Genomic DNA, 22,829 nt, shown 5'->3' on the forward strand with positions numbered 1-22,829 from the left:
GCCCAGTATATGTACGCAGGAGAGGGGCATATGTCCCCAGAATAAGTAGCCAGGTTTTCCCCCTGCAGGAGGGGAGCAGCGCAGAGAAGAGGGAGAGCTGTGGGCACAGTGGGGAAGGGCGGATGTCCCCCCACCCTTCCCTCACCTTAGGGGGCTCTCCCTCCCTCGCTGTCCCCTCCGGATCGACGTGTTGTGCAGCGCTGGGCAGCGGGCGGAACTTACCCCCGTCTCGCTATAGTGCACGGAGGGGGCACATTCACCATTAGGGGGGACAGCGTCAGGCCGGCGAGGCAGCGGATGTGGCGTCACAAGGCCGATTCTGGATCGTTTTCAGCATGAAATTGATGGGGAATTGGCCTGCTGTGTATGGGCAGCTGAGATCTCTCTCCAATCAGATTTGATCAGAGAGAGATCTGTCTCTTGGGTGATCTGCAATGTATGGTATGGACAGCCTTTACAGTCTATGGCTTTTCAGTGCCATTATTTTATCTACGTTGTCACATAGTGAACGACCTCTGCATCCCCCCTTGTATTTCCTGTGGCGTAGCTTTGACAAATCTCCGTCATTTAGAGCCATTGACGCGCAGGTGCCATTGTATTGCGTGTTTACATAGTGCTTTAATGAGAATAGATTGGCTGTTCATCACTAATTGAGAATGGTGTAGGACAGGTCGGAAGCATAATTAATGAGAACGTTCTGGAGATAGAGGGGGTGGCTGTAATTGTGATTAGTGGTTAGGAATGGCAGCCAGCGGAATGTTGGATGTGGGCCCGACAAGCTCATTGTGTACTATAGTAATAATTCTTATCAACTAAGCAAGCCTTGTTCTCCATAGCTGCTCTGTGATGCTCAATATCGCTGGCAATCTATCTTTATTCGTGCTTTTTGGTAAAAAGCCCAAAATCTAAGCACAAATGTGTTCTTAGATCTGTGTAGGTTTTCAATGGCAGAGCTTCCTTTCATCTATAAATAGACTTCCTGTTTAGCTGATGGCAAATAAATCCAGATTAAATTGCCTGGTCAGGAGGCCCCTTGCCAGCCATTTCCTATTGCACAGACTTGCAGGACTCCAGCCTGTGAGCTTTTTAAGGTATTACTGTCCATGCTCCGCCCCCTTTAGCCTCAACAGCTTCATAATGCTGAGCTAAGCTGAAGCCCCACCCACAGAGCTGTTAATAATGCCAAGCTGAAGCTCCACCCATAGAGTTCTTAAAGGACACCTGGAGTGAGAGGCATATGGAGGCTGCCGTATTTCTTTTAAACAATACTAGTTGCCTGGCATCCTGCTGATTTATTTGACATCAGTAGTGTTTGAATCACACACCTGAAACAAGCATGCAGCTAGCCCATTCAGACTTCAGTCAGAGCACCTGATCTGCATGCTTGTTCAGGGTCATTGGCTAAAAGTATTAGAGGCAGAGGATCAGCAGGAGAGTCAGGCAACTTGCATTGTTTAAAACAAAATAAATATGGCAGCCTCCATACCCCTCCTACTTCACGTGTGCTTTAACAGCTTCAGGTCATAGGAACATGTTTTAGGAGTTTTTCATTTAGCTGCAGATGCCTCCTTTGTCACAAATAATGTCTCATTTGAATGGCCAGCTTCGGAAGTAATAGCTATCGAGCAATGGACCCCAAAGAGAATTTTACACAAGGCCCCCTTCTGGTAGTAGATGGGATTCCCAGGGGTGACTCTATCTGCATGGAGGTTGTATGTTTTCCTTGTGTTTGTGGTCACTTTGTGTAGGAATGCAGTATGGATACATCCAGCACAACGCGTTGCTTTGTGTTCATTGTGTAAGTCTCCATATACTTACATGGCCCTTGCGGCGGGAAAGCATAAAGTGAAGTGACGCAGTAGGTAAGTGTAAAAGGGGCCTGAGTGAGTGACTAGCCATGTAGGGAGGGGAGTTTCTAGTTGAACTATTAAAACCGCGCAAAAGCGGTTTTGGAAATCTGCATGATGCATGCAAATTCAGATGAGTGACCCAGTGCACACCAAAACCGCTAGCAGATCCGCAAAACGCTAGGCGTTTTTGTGAGCAGATTTCAGAGCGATTCTAGGCATGTTTAGAGACGTTTTCTAAACATGCCGAGCGTTTTTGGAGTGTTTTTGTGAAGCAGATTAAAATATTGTTACAGTAAAAGCGGTTACTGAACAGCTTTTGTAACAAAAACTCTTGGAAAACCGCTCTAATGTAGCGTTTTCCAGAGCGGTTTGTGTTTTTCCTATCCTTTACATTGAGGCAGAAACGCGTCTGCAAACCGCAATCGGCAGCAGGAGGCTAAAGAATGCAAACCGCTGGTGTGCACCATCCCATTGAAATACATTAGCCAAGCGTTTTCACTGGCGGAAGCGGTTTGCGGATCGCTGCAAAAACCAGTCGGTGTGCACTGGGCCTATCTATGGTGACCAGAGATATATCTTTTAAAATGAGAAAGGGTTTATGGGTATTTTTTTCCCATTGGCAGACATGAGCAGCTGGACCGGTGTGCGCGGGAGAAGGCGTCTGCACTGCGGTCCATTAAGGAAGCGCACTCAGCACAGGTCCTGGAGCTAGAGAAACAATTGAAGGAGCTGCAGATGTGTGTGGAGACCCTGCAGATGGAGCGGAAGAGAGCACAGTGCAGTCACCAGACCCTACTGGAGGAGAAGGACAGCACCATCCAGAAGTAAGTAAATACACACATACACTTCCCACACACACACATACACTTCCCACACACACACACACACTTCCCACACACACACACACTTCCCACATACACACACACTTCCCACACACACACACACTTCTCACACACACACACACACACACACTTCTCACACACACACTTCTCACACACACACACTTCTCACACACGCTTCACACCTGGCTCATAGTGGGAGTGTTCACAGGGGCGACCAATCCGAGAACTACAGCAGTTCAAATTCGCAAAAAGTTCCTTTAACCCTCTAGCAGCCAATTAATGTAGAGGCTTGCAAGTGCTCCAGAACAGTTTATATTGGCACTTTTTTTTTTATTTCTTATTTGTTACATTTCCTTTGCTTCTAATTAGTACAGCTGTAATGTGTATTCCACTTGTCACTAGGGGCAGTGTGAGATAACAGAGGAATTCTTTCAGTTTCTATATTTTCTTCTAGTAGAGAGCTATCAAAGAATTCCAAGAATTTACAGCACAATGAGTTCTGCTGACTGAGGTCAAAAGCAGTGCTCCTATTTTAAACAAGATAACTCTATTGAAGCTGCTAATGGGTTAATATCATTTGCACTAGATTTCCATGCACACCAGAATTATTTGCATTAGGGATGGTCAATGGGATGCAAATATTTCCGAGTTGATGCAGGATTGGGCAAATTTTGTGTGCAAATGTTTGCAGTATTTAAAAATGGTCCTATTGACTTTTACCTCAGCAGGATTTGATTGGTTCATTTTTAAGCTTTATACATTTGCATAAAAGATTTGCATAATGCTGCATCAACTCAAAATTATTTGCATCTCATTGACCATCCCTAATTTGCATCCTCAGTAATCGGTCAATGTTTGCTCCTGCAATTGCAAACATTGATGGGGCCAGAGCTGGTGCTTCCATGGGTCAAACTGGGCACTTGCCTAGGGCCCCAAGCTGCTTAGTTTTTGTAGAGGTCACTAGTTTACTGTCCTAACAGTTCATTAACATTCCTTTGTTTAATATTAATAAAGTAATTTCATTTTCTTGGCCGCCTGCAGAACATAGAGAAATGGGCGAGTCGAGCTGTTTTTTTTTCCCCAGGTAAAAGACAAGCAATAAAAAGGTGTCCGGTTTATACTATATACTGTATTTTTTATTTCTCTGTTTAAGGTTAAAGGCTGATGTAGACACACTGAGGAGCGGATGGGACTCCTATATCAGTCAAGTATCTAAAGACACTGTTAGCAAAGATGTCCACATCCAGTCCTTGCAGGAGGAGGAGGAGAAACTGAAAGCTCAGATCATCAGATATCAGAGGGACATTGAAAGGTGGGGGCATGTTATAACAGTTGGAGGGGTGAGGTAATCTAGCAGACCTCTAGGCAAAGCTGTTCAGATAGAATGTCTGCTCTTGCCTTCTTTGTTGCACTTGTAGACTACATGCGACCAATTTCAGTGTCACCGTCGATCGGGCATACTCTGATGTAGGTCCACCTTCTTTAGTCTCCAAGGCAGTTAGCTTGCCACCGTGCTGAGGGGTAGAAGATTCTAGGCCGAGTGCTTTAACCCCCTTGCCGTTATGATTCTTTCCAGATTTTAGGGTCTAAAAGAGGTGCAATTTTTTTCCACTCTTTCAGACCCTAAAACCTGAAAAAAATCATTCTGGCAGGGAGATCTGCAGCAGAATAAAAAATTTACCTTCCTGGGCTCCAGCGCTGCAGTTTTCACTTTGACCACAAGATGGCACTAATATACATATAAATGTACTTCTCTATATTTCTCTGATATAGAGAAGTTTGTTTTAAATATTAGCCCTGCCCCCGATGATGGCACGCCGCCACCGCCGCTCCGATTGGCCGCCGGGTCCCCGGAAGAATAGCGGAGACATGAAGATCCCGGCGGCCAGGGAAAGACCCCACACTGCCGGGGAGAGAGGCTGGAGTCCCGCTGCACAGCGCGATCGCGCGCGGGACTCCAAAACTAAAGGTAAAGCACTGCACTGCCTACCCCGACCTGAGCTTGGGATCGCCGCTAACAGCTTCTTTTTTTCTACCCCGAGCTCAGGTCGGGAAAACCGGCAAGGAGGTTAAAGGAAACCTGTAAAGAGGGGGAAAAAAATTAACTTACCGTACATGGAGCTTCTACCAGCCCCCTGCAGACATCCTGTCCCCACGCAGTCACAAACCGATCCTCCGGTTCCTGCCGTGGCTCACTTTTGTTTCTTTCAGTCACTGGCTACTGTGCCTGTGCAGCCCCAGCCACGCGCATACTTGCTCACGTCGCTGTGAGTGTCCTGCGCAGTCGTAGTAAGAGGTTTACTCATACTGCGTCTGGGCAGGACGCCTCCGGAGATGGGAGCGAGGATGCACATGGCCAGGGCCGCACAGGTGCAGTGGCCATTGACTTGTAAGTTGACGGTAAGGAAAATGAGCCGCAGCAGGGGACTGGAGACTCTGGTATACCGGTACAGGACTCTGGATACCGGTGCAGGACGTCTGCAGGGGGCCAGTTGAAGCCCCAGGGAAGTTTCATTTAATTTATTACAGGTTTCCTTTAAGCTTAATATTCCAGTGCTTTATGTATGCACAGGAGGCAGTCTAATTGCTATGGAATGTAGAGGCAGATCTGCAGAAAAGTAAATATAAACAAAACATTTTTATCTGATTACGCAGTCAATCCTGATGAGGCTTGGTTCACACTGCAAGGGCTTTTTAAGCACTAGTGATTTGAAAAGCTCTTGCTAATGCAATTCTTTTGGTTATTTTTATAAAATCATATCGCTTCTGTAAGATCACACACATAGCATTACCTTAGCAAGAGCTTTTCAAATCACAGGCGCTCAGAAAAGCTCTGTTAACCAGCCAACAGAGTGCTGAAAAGCTCATTATCTTTCTCTTTTGTTGGGAGCTGAGTGAACCAGGTTTAATATCACACTGACATGGTTGCTGTACACATTTCAAAGTTAAAATTAGCTTAGATTTAAAATAACAGTGTGAGACTCTGGGAAAGTTCTATAGATCATGGCTAATATATTCAAGAGATACAGTTAAAACATCTTATATTAACTGGTGTTGTGCACTGTTTATACGTTGTCAATTTTGTTCTGTGGCGAGTTTGCAGAGCGCTGTGTTCTCCCGCCAGGTACCAGCAGCAGTTGGCCGGCTCAGTGGAGCGTGAGCGGCTCTTGGAACAGGCCAGGGTGCAGGTGGAGCTGGATTGGCAGAAGCGTTGTGAAGAGGCAGAGAAGGTTCAATACCAGAAATCAGAGGCGCTTATAGAAAATTTAAGCAAAGCCAAGGACCAGGTGCAGCCAGAATTTGTTTTTTTTTTTGTTGTTGTTTTTTTTTTAAAGGACTTGGTTTACTTTTCCAAACGTATGTTGTGTGTCTGTTGCCTAAATTACACTGACCACATAGTGGGACACAGGAACAACCAATCATTACACAGGCCATGTAGTAGGACACAGAGCAAATCATTACACTTACCACCAGGCCCGGATTTATATTACAGGAGCCTATAGGCACAGATGTCCTGGCACCCTAAACTTTGCCCTCCATGAATCTACAAAGCCCTGCCGAACCGCACCACAATGGTGCTGGCTGATGTCACTTCTCCCTTACGTTCCTTTGCACGGTGCCTTCGTATTAGATAGCCAGAGGCACCCTTAGTGTGAAGTAGCTAGATTTACCCCTGAATGAAGGAAGATATCGTCAGTGGAATGCTGAGAGCCGGGTGAGTAACCTCTCATTTACACTCTCATCAGGACTCTGCATAGAGAAGGAGGGAGGGAGCCGCTCGGGGTGGGGAGTGAGCTGCCCTTTCATCATCAGGCGCCAGTTGGCACGAGCCTACAGTACTTTATGTTAAATTAAGTCCAACATTTTGATCCAAAGGAGATGACGCAGTGTTGAATTAGATCCAACAGCAGCACCCCTAGTGGCAACCTAGCGATGCCGGAATGTGTCCACTATTGGTGCTGAAGAGGAAACTGCCAATTTCTGACAAGGGTTAAAGACTTTAATAAACCTACTTCAGTGTTCTCCCCAGAATTTTTTTCCAGCCGGGTGGCATGAAATAGTATCCGGGTGGCATGAAATAGTATCCGGGTGGCATGAAAAAGTAGCCGGGTGGGACGAGTTGAAAATGCAGGGCAACTGTGCTTACAGCATAGGAGGAGGTGAGCCGATGACAGCCGGGTGGTCACCAAATCTAGCCGGGTGGAGCACCCGGGTAAAAGAGCCTGGGGAGAACACTGCTACTTTATGAACAGTAATGTGATGTTTTAGACAGGAAAGTCAATTTTCTTGTTTTTGCAGCTGGAAGCGGAACTGAAGGAAAAGGACAGAAGACTGAAGGAGCTGCAGCTGGTAGTGACCACTGTGACGTGGGAGAGAGACAGGGCTGTGTCTGCCCTCACCAAGCAGGGAGCGTCCAATCACACAGGGGATCAGGTAAGAGAATCGGTCTCAGCAGTGTCTGCCCTCACCAAGCAGGGAGCGTCCAATCACACGGGGGATCAGGTAAGAGAATCGGTCTCAGCAGTGTGTCTGCCCTCACCAAGCAGGGAGCGTCCAATCACACGGGGGATTAGGTAAGAGAATCGGTCTCAGCAGTGTGTCTGCCCTCACCAAGCAGGGAGCGTCCAATCACACGGGGGATCAGGTAAGAGAACCGGTCTCAGCAGTGTGTCTGCCCTCACCAAGCAGAGGACGTCCAATCACACGGGGGATCAGGTAAGAGAATCGGTCTCAGCAGTGTGTCTGCCCTCACCAAGCAGAGGACGTCCAATCACACGGGGGATCAGGTAAGAGAACCGGTCTCAGCAGTGTGTCTGCCCTCACCAAGCAGAGGACGTCCAATCACACGGGGGATCAGGTAAGAGAATCGGTCTCAGCAGTGTGTCTGCCCTCACCAAGCAGGGGACGTCCAATCACACGGGGGATCAGGTAAGAGAACCGGTCTCAGCAGTGTGTCTGCCCCCACCATCAGCAAGACAAGCGACTGGGTTTAGGGGGAAGAGCTAGAGTCTGACTGCTGTTTTGCGCCAATGCACTTCTACTGAGGCTACCTTATGCGCTTCTACGTTAGGCTCGGTTCACATTAGCTTTAAACAGTGGAACTGATACTGTACAAATGGAACAGATGCAAATGGATCCAACGTTATCCAATGGAATTGTTCACATCCGTCCGCTCGAATGGATCCGCTCCACTGGACGAAATGCAACTTTGCTGCAGCACCTATTTTTCCAGACCGCTGAGCTCAATGGACCGGAAACGGAAGATGAAGCCCGGCATTGGGGGCAATGAGCGAACAGAATGTTTCCTCACACTTGTGAAGAAACGGACCGTTCTGAGGGCTAATTCGCTGGGAGTCTGGGGGGGGGGATGTGGGGAATGCTCCACTGGGAGTGGGGGGATGTGGGGATGCTCTATTGGGAGTGTTAGTCTGGGGGATGCTCCACTGGGGGTGGGGTCTGCGGGGACGCAAGTGAAAGCCGGTGTGTGAGGGGGTGGGTTTCTTACCAGGCTTCTGTCTCTTTCCCTATTGTCCCACGTTGCGTCATGTGACTACCAAACTTCCTCCTTCTGGGTTGAACGAGGAAGTGTGGTAGTCATGTGACACCACGTGAGACGCAAGGAGGGAGACAGAAGCCTAGTAAGTTAACCCTCCCTCACCCGCCCACTTAGGTGCACGGATGGAAGTGAAAACTGATCTAATCTACTGGTGATCAGATCTGTTTTCATGGATCCTTTAGCGAGTGTGAACAAAGCCTTACGGATTCGGTGAAGCGGAAACCCGGATCCGCATTACCGGATCCGTTTGACTTTAAAATGCTATGTGAACCAAGCCTAAGCCTCCGTGGAAGCACATCGGCGTGAAACAGCCATCAGGCTCAAGCTCTTCCCCCTGCACTCACCCGCATGTCCTACTGATGTAAGGTATGTGGCTTTTCTTTGAAAGCACAAGTGTGTCACATTTGGCCGAATTATGATTAAAGCACTATAACAGCAGTGCCCACTCCTCTCTCATTGAACCATTTGACTCTGCATAGCCCAGGTCTGAGTACGCTGCCAGTGCCAGCAGGTACACCCTTTTTTCAGCCAGCCCTACCCCCCCCCCCCCAACTGCCATCCGCCAGTGTAATTACAACTGCAGTTATACATGATCGTTTAAGTGCACATCCTATTCATGCACAAGTCCACATAGGAATCGTATAAAGAGTCCATATATGCTTGGTTTCACCATGGACACCCAACAGTAAACAGACTCACCAGATGTATTGGCCACTGCTAGACTGGCAGTGGCCAATACATCTGGTGAGTCTGTTTACTGTTGGGTGTCCATGGTGATGGTGGCACAAGAAACCAAGCATATATGGACTCTTTATATGATTCCCATGTGGACTTGTGCATGAATAGGATGTGCGCTTAAACGATTGTGTATAAGCTTTTAGGTCCTGCCTGACCTTGTGGTAGCGCACTCCGTTTGGATACTCTACTTTATTTTAGCTATAGCGCTTTGATATATTTTACACATTACAACTGCAGTGCCAATGTTTCTCCATTTGCTCGATAAATAAAATAGCACAATGATCTCGTTCTTGTGACATGGACCTACCGGAGTGTCAGAGGGAAAGGGACCGTACCAATGCATAGTCCATTGTGAAAACTTTTTTTATTTTCTTATACAAATCTTCAACCCCTGTTGTGCTTTCTAATGCCGAATGAGTATAGGAACCATGTGTTCCGACTTCCCTGTCTGTATGTTGTTTGTTAGTGCCATATAAAACGTATAGCCAATGTTTCTGAGCGATGTAGGGCCCCTTTGTCAAGGCACAATTTGCTTGAGGGCAAAAACCTGTCTGCCACTGTAAACAAGCTCCCCCCTCAGTCACTATGTGCTCCGCCGTCTTTAGGCCAGGTTCGCAGCTGCAACAGTTTGGAGCTGGAAGCTTTAATCTATATATTTTGTAAAATAGCTGCACAATTGCCTATAAAAGGAATGATGTCCATATTTATCCAATGAGCAGGAATGATGCATCATGGGAGGGAGTTCTTGCTCAAGTCAAGCTGAACAATTGTAAATGGCTTCTATTTGAATAAGGCACGTTTATATTTAGCCCATGAAAGCAGAAAAAGGTAAAACCTGTTGAATGAGCGTTTTTATTTTCCCAGATCCCGATATTCAGGCCAGACTTTGCCTCCAGTGAGATCCAGAAGCTGCAGGAGCAGAATGCAGAGCTGCGTCAGGTGATCGGCCAGATGAGGCAGGAGATGGAGACGCTGTGTGAGCAGATCTCACCTGCAGTTACTGAGCAGAAGGAAGCTCCATCCGAAGACAAGCACGGAACAGCGCCCTCTACTGGTGAAATGACTCACACTATCATCTTCATTACTGTAATACCCTACTCTGTGGCAGTGATGAGCTACAGATGATATCCGAATGGTTTTCATTCGTATTTCTTCCTCCTAATTAGTGCACCTGAGCGGGTGTGTGCGGGGGGGGGGGGGGGGGGAATTTAAACGTACCCAGCAGCCTTCCTCTGTAACTCGTTAAACGCTGCATCCCAAGCTGCGGTCACGTAACTCCAAACACTTCCTCCTTCCAGGTTGAAGGAGAAAGGATAGTAGTCACGTGACGTGGCTTGGAATGCAGCGTGGGACTGGTTAAAGAAGAAGGCTGCTGGGTAACCCATTCGGATTTCATCCTAATTTGATCTGGAGCTAGTCCCTGCTCTGTGGCCTGCCAAAAACAAACTGGCGCCTCTCCAGCGAATCAAGTAAAATGGGCGCAGGAACACTTATGGGGGGAAAAAGGAGCCCACATGGGTGTCTATGATAAAATCCAAATTTGGGCGCATGTTTTTGCCACAAATCACGGCCTTTATACTGCGGCTAATGAGTTACATGAGGCGTCCAACTATCAGCAGTGCAAATGTCTGCACCCGATAGAATTGCAGGCGTCTGAATTTACCATGTTAGCCATATGGCTTTGTGTTGGGGGAGGGGGGGGGGTACCTCCAGGGGGGTCTTAGGGTTAGGGCCCCCCCCTCCCTTTTGTTTCCTGATTTTGTGCAATTTATTAAAGGAGCATCTATCAGTATTGGCGATGCTATTCAAACCACACATGAATTGTATGTATGTATGGGTACTCGTGTCACTGGTTGTCCTGTTTGTACAGTGTTTTGTTGAACTGCTCATGCATCTATGCTCCACATTGTTGTATGTTTTGCACATTGTACTGTGCTATGGAATATGTTGGCACTCCATAAATAAAAATAAGGAAAATCTCACCCAGACTCATTCAAATGCAGAGATGATAGTACACGTGTCAGATCTCCAAGCAGCCGGTCACTATTCTTCTTTCAGATGGAGTTTTACGCTGAATACTCACCATCCGACGTGTCCAGTTGCGTCCCCTTGACAAAGAGTGTTCAGCGATTCCTCTTCCTGCTCGCAACGTCACTCGACATTTCACGACAGTTGTGAGTCATCAGGGTTCTTAAAGATCTGATCCACCGTGATGGTTGTTATCTGTGTACGCCGCTAAATGTCGTCCACATGCCTATACACACGACACAAGATCGCGGAAATGACTGCTCGCTGCTGAAAAAAGAAAAAAAAAATTGCCGGTTGTTTGGAAAATCGGGTAGTGGGTATGGGCCATTAGTGCTACTCGTCATTCATTTTGATAATTGGCTGCATAAAAAGCGCTAGCGTTTGAGCGTTTCGGCAAAACGCTCTAGTGTGAATGGGTCCTTACAGCAGAGAGGCAGAGCTGTGTGAGGAAGGAAATTGCTCTTAGTACTTGTGGTAATGTGTGCCCTAACATACAGCATTAGAAAATAAAAAAAAAAAAAGTTTTGGTTTAATCGATAGTATTACTTTAATTATGGGCCAACCCATTGTTCCCTCCTGATGACTGCGGCTGCACTTCTGTATGGAGCTTTGCCTGTCACTGTTCGGCCTACTCCAGACAGCAAAGCAAGCAGTGAGGAAGACAGGGTGGAGTTTTCACTGGTCAGACAACCTTTAGACCCCACCTATCTCTCGTTTGATCTGCAAGTACCTCAGGTAGTACAAGCACGGCCACTCTCTCTGCAGTCATGGAGTGCAGACAAATGCCGAAAGACTCATGGGAAATCAGCAAGTTTGCAAGCAAAATACCCCCCCCCCCCCCCCCCCAAATAAATAAATAAATGACAATGGTTTTGAAACTATGCGAAGGGGTTTGAAACCTGGTGCATGTTAACCCTTATAGGAGACAGGCAGTCCCATTTAGCATATTTTTTTTAGGATGTCAGTGTTGGTATTGGCACAACAGAGCAATATAAGAGTCTGAAACCAAGTTTTCTAAAATGCAGAAAATGCAAAAAAAAAAACAAAGCAAAATAAAACCAAAAGACTCCTTTGGATCTGTCTTTTTATTGATAAATAAAAGAAAGCATGTGATAGATGAATTTGCTTTCTTTTCCTCTTGTTGTTAATGGACAACTGAAGTGAGCAGACTATGGAAGCTGCCATATTTATTTCCTGCTAAACAGTACCAGTTGCCTGGCAGCTCTGCTAATCTATTTGGCTGCAGTAGTGTCTGAATCGCACCAGAAACAAGCATGCAGATAGTCTTGTCAGATCTGACAATACTGTAATGTCAGAAACGCCTGATCTGCTGCATGCATGTTTCGGGTCTTTGGCTGAAAGTGTTAGAGGCAGAGGATCAGCAGGACAGTCCGGAAACTGGTATTGCTTAAAAGGAAATGCATATGGCAGCCTCCATCACCTTGGGTTCCCTTTAAATGCCTGCTTGATTTTTTTGCCTCTGTGTTGTCATTGTGCGAGCTTCTTACCTTTTCTGAATTTCCATCTATAGATTATGTGAAGTCTCTGGAGGAGGAGATCCGGAATCTGAAGCAAAGGATCCGGGAGATGGAAGAGCAGCTTCAAGCAGCCCCGTCACTGAAAGACACCCCTGACCTCCCTCCCCCAGCTAAGCCAGTGCTGCCTGACAATGTCTACATCCAGACTCACATCAGAAACCTCAATGAGACCATAGGTAAGATAGGTATCTTAGGGAAGACGGTAAAACCGTTATACTTCTGCAAGGTCTTGCATGGCAGCAGAGTGCACAGAGGGTTGTTACATGTGAACTGTAATCCCTGAGCAGCTGTATAGGAGCTGGGCTGTCGGAAAGGAGGAGGGTGGCTGAACAGTAAGGATGAAGAACAACCAGTGTTCCCGGGTCAAGTTGAAGAGAAGCTTTCAGTTGCATACAGAGGTGTTCTAGGTTCACATGCACTCCACCTAAAAATGACCATAGACTACAATACATATATAGACCTATGACTATAGTACGGATTAGATTGTGAGCCCCTCTGAGGGACAGTTAGTGACAAGACAATATCTATCGATCTATATATATACACACACACACATATCTATATATACACATATATATACAGTACAGACCAAAAGTTTGGACACACCTCGTTCAAGTTTTCTTTATTTTCATGACTATGAACATTGTAGATTCACACTGAAGGCATCCAAACTATGAATGAACACATGTGGAAGTATAGTACATACCCAAAGAGTGTGAAACAACTGAAAATATGTCATATTCTAGGTTCTTCAAAGTAGCCACCTTTTGCTTTGATTACTGCTTTGCATTCTCTTGATGAGCTTCAAGAGGTAGTCACCTGAAACGGTCTTCCAACAGTCTTAAAGGAGTTCCCAGAGATGCTTAGCACTTGTTGGCCCTTTTACCTTCACTCTGCGGTCCAGCTCACCCCAAACCATCTCATAGTTTGGATGTCTTCAGTGTAAATGTACAATGTTCACAGTCATGAAAATAAAGAAAACTTGGTCTCTATCTATCTATCTATCTATCTATCTATCTATCTATCTATCTATCTATCTATATACTGTGTAAATATATATATATATATATATATATATATATATATATATATATATATATATATATACATACATACATACATACATACATACATACATACATACATACATACATACATACATACATACATACATATATACATATACATATATATATATATATATATATATATATATATATATATATATATATATATATATATATAATTTTTTTTTTCTCTGTACAGCGCTGCGGAAGATGTTGATGCAATATAAATACATAATAACAGCAATAATATGTAATTTATCACAAATTAGCCACTTGAAGACCGTTGGCTTACACAGCCCCCTACTAATGACCAGGCTATTTGTTTACAATTCAGACCACTGCAGCTTTAAAGCCTCATCTTCACGCGTAGATGAGGCTCCGATCCCGCGGCTCGATTAGCCGCTGGATCACCTCTTCCGCGTTCCCGCCGGATTCGATTCCCCGCCGGCACCGCTTATCTTCCACTCAATTCCCTGCCATTGTCCTCTCACGGGGAACGAGCAGGGAATCGGCGGTAGCAAGATCCAACCTGTCAGATCTTATCAATCGAGCCGCTAATGCGGCTCGATTGATAAGCCACGTCGCCGCCTCATCTACCCGTGTAGATGAGGCTTAAGGCCTTGCTGCAGGACCATACAACTCAGCACAAAAGTGATTCCCCCCCCCCCCCTCCGCCCATTTTTTGCCCACCAACAGAGCTTTCTGTTGGTGGGCTCTGATCGCTGCTGGGTTGATTCTTTTATTTTTTAAATTTTTGTTTTTATTTTTAATCTGTCCATTTCCTCCCCCCGACAGCCAATCCCAGCGATCAGCTCTCATAGGCATTAGCCTATGAGAGCCGATCACTCTCTGAGCCTCCCCAGGAGACAGCTGAGTGACACCGCTGTCCCCAGTACAGCGATGCCGTAGACTGCAGCGTTGTACAATGTAAAAAGACAGCGGTTTTAAAGTTCAACAGTCTCCTAACGGCAATTGCCGCTGGTAGACTGATGACAGAGCAGAGAGATCCCCTGCAAACCACGCCTCCAGGACTTAACGCCAATTGGCGTTACGCGGTCCTGGGGGACCCGCCGTGCTCACGCTTATCGGACTTTGTGTTAAAAGTAAATGTGAAGCAAGCTTTAAAAACAAAACAAAAAATGATTTGATACTTACCTATGGAGAGGGAAGACTCTGGATCCCATGAAGGCTCTCCATGCCCTCACTCCACCGCTAATTCCCGTTGAAATTCCATACTCGGGACTCGTCGGAAAGGCTTCAGAAGCACGTATTGTGCATGTCATGGGGGAAGAGTGCGTTCAAAGCCTTCACAATGACTCCCGATACTTTACTGAGGCTCAGTGGTAGAACGAGGGGTCGGAGAGAGGACTGGATGGCTCTGTCATCCAGAGTCTTCACTCTACATAGCTGAGTATCATTTATTTATTTTTCCCTCCTCTTTTGTGGCTTCAGTGTTAGTTTAAAGGGAACCCAAACTGAGAAGGATATAGATTTTTCCTTTTAAAAAAATACCGGTTGTCTGACTCTCCTGCTGATCCTGTGTCTAATACTTTTAGCAACAGCCCCTCAACAAGCAGGCAGATCAGATGCTCTGACTGAAGTCAGACTGGATTAGCTGAGTGCTTGTTTCAGGTCTGTGATTCAGCCACTACCACTAGCCACTGCTGCGGCTAAAGAGATCAGCAGGACTGCCAGGAAACAGGTATTGTGTAAAAGGAAACATCCATATCCCTCTGTTTAGTTTCCCTTTAACTCTGATCATTTATACTCCATTTCACTTTAAGTAGAATAGCTCTCTGTAAGATTTTGGCTACCTCAGTAAACTTTTATTACTATATCACATCATAGGTGCTCTAAGGGCTGACAAGGTGGCGTCTGCAGCAGCTGCCAAGAGAATGGAGACCAGGACAGCCCACCTGGATGCGCTGGTAGCAGAGGTCACGCAGAAGGTAAATCCCAACCTTGATAATAAAGGCGCCAATGTCACTGCAGTTTTTGATCATCGTAGCACGGAGCCGCTTGTGCATGAGTGGCACTATGCTTGTGCATGAGCAGGCACGGGCCATACTCTGCATCTGCACAGAGCAGCCATGCTTGTACTCTGAAGGGAGCACGGCCATGAGCAATCTTTGACTTTAGCAGTTTCTTCGCAGCAGCGCTTGTATGGTTTACTCCTGTGCAGTATTATAGACCTGTGTAAAGAGAGAGTGGGCACATAGCGGGTAAACCTTAAACACTCGTACACCCTGTGTCACACACCACACTGTGCTCTAGGGTAAAACACCGCATGCAGGTCGGGGGTAAAGGCTCCCCCCCCTTCAATCCCCTGCTCACCAGATCTTTGCTTTAAATCGGGCACGTAAGATAATCACTGCGGCTAGAAGAAAACATAAAACATCCGCCTCTCATGTGTAAAATCCTTATTTATTATGGGTAAAGCCCCTAAAAATACATATGCGTACCATGTACAATAAAATCAAACGCTCATCACATAAGTCCGGCTCACCGGCATTGATGTCCTCCAAGTCTCCACGCCCTCCTCCAGGCGTGGAGACTTGGAGGACATCAATGCCGGTGAGCCGGACTTATGTGATGAGCGTTTGATTTTATTTAAAGGATTTTACACATGAGAGGCGGATGTTTTATGTTTTCTTCTAGCCACCTGCTGCAGTGATTATCTTACGTGCCCGATTTAAAGCAAAGATCTGGTGAGCAGGGGATTGAAGGGGGGGAGCCTTTACCCCCGACCTGCATGCGGTGTTTTACCCTAGAGCACAGTGTGGTGTGTGACACAGGGTGTACGAGTGTTTAAGGTTTACCCGCTAAGTGCCCGCTCTTTCTTTACACAGGTCTATAATACTGCACAGGAGTAAACCATAGAAGCGCTGCTGCGAAGAAACTACTTTGTATGTGAGGAGGACTGATTGGTTTTGCTCTCATTTGGCAGCCAGCTGCAGACTGAAAGGACTTGATAAATAGGTGGTGAGCGCTCTGTCGCTTTTGAATCTTTGACTTTAACCACTTCACCACTGAGGGGTTTTACCCTTGGAGCACCAGAGCAATTTTCACCTTTCAGCGCTCCTTCCATTCATTAGTCTATAACTTGTATCATTACTTATCGCAATGAAATGAACTATATATTGTTTTTTTCGCCACCAATTAGGCTTTCCTTAGGTGGGACATTATGCCAAGAATTATTTTATTCTAAATGTGTTTTAATGGGAAAATAGGAAAAAATGTGGAAAAAAAATTATTTTTCCGTTTTCGGCCATTATAGTTTTTAAATAATGCATGCTACTGTAATTAAAACCCATGAAATTTATTTGCCCATTTGTCCCGGTTATTACACCTTTTAAATTATGTCCCTATTACAATGTTTGGCGCCAATATTTTATTTGGAAATAAAGGTGCATTTTTTGCAGTTTTGCGTCCATCCCTAATTACAAGCCCATAGTTTATAAAGTAACAGTGTTATACCCTCTTGACAAAAATATTCAAAGAGTTCAGTCCCTAAGGTAACTATTTATGTATTCTTATTTTTTTTTTTTTTTTTTTATTACAAGAAAAAATAAATAATTGGGGAGTGTGGGAGGTAATGAGTTAATTTATAATGTAAAGCTATGTATTTGTATATGAAAAATGTTTTTGGGTGTAGTTTTACTATTTGGCCACAAGATGGCCACAATAATTTTTTGTAAATGCGTCCTGTAAGCGTAGGAAGTACGCTTACAGGAAGTACAATGAGGCTGGGAAACTTTTTTTTTTTTCTCACAATGACTGCGCTGGCGATCATTGCTGGGGGGCTTAGATCAACGAACGGGAACGGTTTTTCCCGTTCATTGATCTCCGGGCGAGCGGCCGGCGGCTTGCGCGGGAGAGCGCGCACGAGCGCGGTAGTGGCGGGGTGCGTGTATCTATGCTCCTGGTGGGGAAAGGATGTTCAAAGGAGCCTCCGTAGAAGCGCTCAGTGCGAAACGGCCGTCAGGCTTCATCCGCACCCACCACCAGCCCACCAATAACAGCCTCCATCAAATGGTATGTTTACAACTTTTTTGCTATACGCTATGTGATGTATCACCACTTGTGGATTAAAACACGATTTGCAGCAGTGCCGACTCCACACTTTTTTTCTACACCTATTGACTCTTGCCATATTCAAGTCAGAGCACGCTGCATGTGCCACAAAAGAGACTTGCTGTAGCCCCGCTGGTCCTCCGCATTGGATGTGGATCCCGCTGTAGTGCCGACCTCCCCTCTTCCCCCTTTCCTCTACCAGTGCTGTTCAAAGGAGCGTAGATACACGTACTGTGGTGGTAAAGTGGTTAATGTTGAATATTGTTTATAGCAGGGGGTGTTAAAGGGGCCAAACGAAAGGGGCCAAAATCTACAGCATTGTATAGTACGGTGATCTGCAAACTTGGCTCTCCAGCTGTTAAGGAACTACAAGTCCCACAATGCACTGCAGAAGTCTTAAAGCCATAGTCATGATTCATAAAGGCAAATGCATTGTGGGACTTGAAGTTCCTTAACAGCTGGAGAGAAAAGTTTGCAGATCACTGGTATAGCATAAGTCAAGGGCCAAATTGTTTACTAAGATAAAACATTTATTGAATAATGTCAAAAGAAGTGACGTAACTATGGTGACCGTGGCTGGCCTGCTCCTCCCCCTTCTGCGGAATAGCACAGTGGAGCAGTTTAGTATTTACCTGCTCCAGTACTACTTCCGGTCTCTTCTGATCTACCTGACAGCCGCGCACTCCATACTGCATACCTCTGGCTACTGAGGCATGTCACGGGAGCTGGAAGTATGGAAGCATGTGCAACTGCCAGGAAGAACAGAAGAGACAATGTATCACTGGATCAGGCAAACATTACACTGCTCCCCTGCCCTACTCCGCTATGTGGGGAGATGGTATCAAGGAAGGAAGGTGTGTATTTGATTTCCAAGTTACCCGGGTTTGGGGGAGGGGGGGGGGGGCTTGAATTCGGGTAAGGTCCCATGCTAATTTCGCTGTGGGGGGGCCTGTGGATTATTGCTGCACCCCGTTTAAAACTGACAACGTTTTGGTCAGAAACCCTTTCACTGGTGTGCTTCTTTGGACTGGAAGGCAGTAGCTTTCTTTCTCTTTCCACATTTGGCCCTGGGCCTTGTGTTTGACACCTGTGATTTAGAGGGTACCAACCCGGGAGGTGCGTAGGGAGAATGGCTTACCCCTACTATGCTTAGTATCCAACTGGTTTTTTTTTTTTTCCTCTTTTTCATTTTTATTAAAATATATCTACACAAAAGATGAACTGCACAATCCAGACATTTGGTGACGCTAAGGGCTGTTTCTTCAGGTCCAGCAGAAGCAGGCGGAGGTCAGCCAGCTCCAGTTCCAGCTGAACAGCGAGGCCCGCCACAGCCAGGCCACCATCGCCAGCCTCCAGCAGAGACGCACTGAACTGGAGCTGCAGCTCGCCGAGGCCCGCAAAGAGGCAGAAGAGTACTTCAAAGGCAACTTGAAGCAAAACCTCGAGACGGTCGGACTGGGGAACGAGGTGAGGATCTTACCTATAATCATGTCCAGGGCAGAGATGGTCAATGAGAAGCTAGTAGTTCTGGCTTGCATGCAGATTGTATGCAGTGTGGAACTGGGCCAATTAAAATAGCCAGGGAGTGCATTCAATTAGCTTGTTTCTGACCATCTCTGGTCCTCACCAATTTGTCCGCATGCATCATGTCCTCAGTAGAATGTTGCCTGTGAACTTAGTGTCCCTTAAAGAGAGTCTGAAGCAAAAAAATTGTTACATTAACTCTCTAATTCGCTTCAGTACTCTCATCAGCGGTAAACAACCGCATCCCCGCCGAAAAACGAGGGCTACAGACCCTCCAAATCCCCGGGGGGGATCTGGCCGGCGCTTCCTGAAGAGGCAGAGCTCTATACTGTAGCTCTGCCTCTTCTGATGTCAATCGCGGCGGATCACCGCCTCTCCCCGCCCCTCTTACTCTTCCTTCACAGAGAGGGGCAGGGAGAGGCGGCGATTGACAGCAGGAGAGGCAGAGCTACAGCTCATAGCTCTGCCCCTCAGGGCAGCACAATCCAGGACCAAGTTGGTCGTGGATGTTTTCCGGGGATTTGGGGTCTGCAGCCCTCATTTTTCGGCGGGGATGCGGCGGTTTACCGCTGATGAAACTTCTGAAGCAAATTAAAAGGTAAATATAGCAAAAACAATTTGCTTTAGAGTCTCTTTAAGTTACATGTGACATGATGAGATAGACATGTATCTGTACAGTGCCGACCATAGAAATAACTAGGCGGTGTTCCTTTTCTTCTTTTTCTGCCTGAGTTAAGGTGGGATTATACGCCCAAAACTAAAAAACACAGGCAGAGTGTGTCTCCTGGCTGTAATGATAACATTTGCCGAATAGCCAGAGATAAGCAAGCTTCTACTGCTCTTTGCAGTGAAAATGAACATTTCTATACACAGAGAATGCTTGGGAATTAATTCAAATATGTAACTAGGAGTAGTTACTGAAATTTTAGTTTTAAAAATGTAATCCTATTTTAAAGTGGACCTGAACTCATGCACAGGAGAGAACACAGAGAAATCCACCATGTCCACTCTGCAGGGCCGGACCAGGTAACAGAAGCAGTAGGGGCCCCATCCACATTGCAGAACCGGCGTTTGGGTCGAGAACAGAAGTGGGCACAGCACAGGAAGGGGCAGCAGCGGCGGGCACAGAGCGGCAAGGGTGGGGGGGGCGTCAGAATTTAGAGCAGTGGCAGTAAGCGGGGAACGTCTTACCACTTCCTGGTTCCTGGCGCTGGAGCTCTGCATGCCGCTGGTCTGGTCTTCTCCATTGTCCAATGCTGCTCTCGTACTTCCTGATTAGCAGAAGTACAGTGAGAGCGGCATTGGATAACCGAGAAGACCAGACCAACAGAGCTCCAGCGCCTGGAACCAGGAAGTAAACCGATAAGTTGTTCCTAGCCCACTGCCACTGCTCTAAATTCTGCACCCCAGGTGAGAGGAGCTGCCCGTACCTGTACTGGGGACACGTATAGACATGGCTACCTATACTGGGGGCACCTATAGCTGGCTATCTACACTGGGGGCACCTATAACTTGCTACCTATACTGGGGGAACCTATCGCTGCCTCGCTTTACTGGGGCACCTATAGCTTTCTACCTATACTGTGGGCATCTATAACTGGCTACCTATACTGTGGGTACCTATAGCTGGCTACCTATACTGGGGCACTCATTGCTTGCTACCAGTATGCAACAATCTCGGCGCTCCTGGCACTTTGAACCTGCAGTCACCCTTGTGCTCAACAAACAGACAAAGAGTGGCCACAACCACACACAATAGATGTATCAATCAGTATTGTGGTGCAAAATTAAACTGTTTAATCCAAATCTCTCATTAGAAACAAGCAAGCAAATACTCACATTTTGGGTCCCACATTATGACATCGCCTTCAGGGACTGGTTTGTACTCTTTACCGCCCAAGGCCTCTGTCACCAGCCACCCCCCTTCAATAGGTAGCGAGATGACCCCTCCCCCTTCCTTCTAGTATAGGTAGCCTGATGACTCCCCCAGTATAGGTAGCCAGATGACTCCTCCCCTCTTTCCCTTCAGTATAGGTAGCCAGATGACCCCTCCCCCTTCCCTCTAGAATATGTAGCCAGGCCTAAATCCGGCCCTGATCACCTTAAATACACAACACAGTATGTCACTCGATCAGGATACAGATCACACGCTGCGTCGCCCATAAACTTCCATTACCCCAAGCACCGTGCGGTAAGCGCAGTGCTTGCAGTAACGTGCTGCTGCCCTTGCATCGGCTCGGATACTTCCATTGCACCGCAACGGACCACAGCAAGTGTGAAAGTCTCCATGGGCTTTTGTGGCCCCTCACGGTAAAATAGGGTAATGGAACTCAGGAATTACCTGCAAGTGTAAAAGGCATTAAAAGACCACCTGAGTATTCATAAAATAAGTAAAACAAGTAGCGGCTAGTGTTCCACTCATTCTTGCACTTCCTGTTTGCTTGCTACGAGCAATCGGCATTGCACACTGTTATTGGGTCTCTAATCTGACACCCAGGTCTTAGAAGTTCACTTAAGTACTACATTCTGGATTCTTCATTGTTAGTAGAGGTGAATAGGGAGTATGCCATTGCTTACACAAGATTTCTATTTGATACAGCTGTTCCAGAAAAATTCCCTTAGGGAAAGTCAGTTCTGTGACCTATGACCCATTCGGAGTAGCTTGTAGCTGCCAGGAGAGTGGGCGTTCCCCAGCTAGACAGCAGATCTCACTGAGGGCACATCTACCCCGCCCACCTTCTCCCTCTGCTGCTCAGAGAGCAAAGGTAGGCATACATGTATGGATTTTTTAAAGGGCAACTGAAGTGAGAGGCATATAAAGGCTGCCATATTTATTTCCTTTTAAACTATACCAGTTGCCTGGCAGCCCTGCTTATCTATTTGCCTGCAATGGCAACTGAATCACACCAGAAACAAGCATGCAGCTAATCTTGTCAGATCTGACAATAAAGTCAGAAACACCTGATCTGCTGCATGCTTGTTCCGGGTCTATGACTAAAAGTATTACAGGCAGAGGATCAGCAGGGCTGCCAGGCAACTGGTATTGCTTAAAAGGAAATAAATATGGCCACTTCCATATACCTCTTGCTTCAGTTGTCCTTTAAAGGGAACCTTAACTGAGCGGGATATGGATGTTTTATTTTAACCAATACCAGTTGCCTGGCAGCTCGGTTTGTCTATTGGTTGCAGTAGTGGCTGAGTCACACCAGAAACAAGTATGCAGCTAATCCAGTCTGACTTCAGTCAGAGCACCTTATCTGTATGCTTGTTAAGAGGCTGTGGCTAAAAGTATTAGACACAGGACCAGCAGGAGAGTCAGGGAACTGGTATTATTTTAAAAGGAATAATCCATATCATCCTCAGTTTAGGTTCCTTTTAAGTGCGATACATGACTACCTTTAAAGGGGATCAGAGATGAAAAACTAACTATAACAAGTAACTTGTCTATATATCTTATCTAAAGTTTAGATAGTTCACACAGCAAATCTAGCTGCATACAGCTTCAACAGTTTATGATTATTTATTACTGTGATACAATGAGAGCGGCCATGTTCTGTTTGTCACATTACACAGGCAAGCTGCTCTGCATCTCCACCCCTCAGCCAGTGAAA

At 46.2% G+C, this 22,829-nt stretch overlaps 1 protein-coding gene across 3 annotated transcripts in view; it reads left to right on the forward strand.

Annotated features, from left to right (window-relative positions):
• Positions 1 to 22,829, forward strand: part of CCDC57 (coiled-coil domain containing 57) — a 131,370-nt gene that overhangs the window by 74,673 nt on the left and 33,868 nt on the right. For all 3 annotated transcript variants that reach the window (XM_068262320.1, XM_068262322.1, XM_068262321.1), the window contains exons 7-14: positions 2,474 to 2,674; positions 3,846 to 4,004; positions 5,817 to 5,979; positions 6,992 to 7,126; positions 9,852 to 10,041; positions 12,547 to 12,729; positions 15,469 to 15,569; positions 18,961 to 19,161. In XM_068262320.1, the coding sequence (XP_068118421.1) occupies positions 2,474 to 2,674; positions 3,846 to 4,004; positions 5,817 to 5,979; positions 6,992 to 7,126; positions 9,852 to 10,041; positions 12,547 to 12,729; positions 15,469 to 15,569; positions 18,961 to 19,161 (1,333 nt within the window). The remainder of the gene's footprint in view (positions 1 to 2,473; positions 2,675 to 3,845; positions 4,005 to 5,816; positions 5,980 to 6,991; positions 7,127 to 9,851; positions 10,042 to 12,546; positions 12,730 to 15,468; positions 15,570 to 18,960; positions 19,162 to 22,829) is intronic.

This window comes from Hyperolius riggenbachi, chromosome 12 (genome assembly GCF_040937935.1).
Source record: "Hyperolius riggenbachi isolate aHypRig1 chromosome 12, aHypRig1.pri, whole genome shotgun sequence".
NCBI lineage: Eukaryota > Metazoa > Chordata > Amphibia > Anura > Hyperoliidae > Hyperolius > Hyperolius riggenbachi.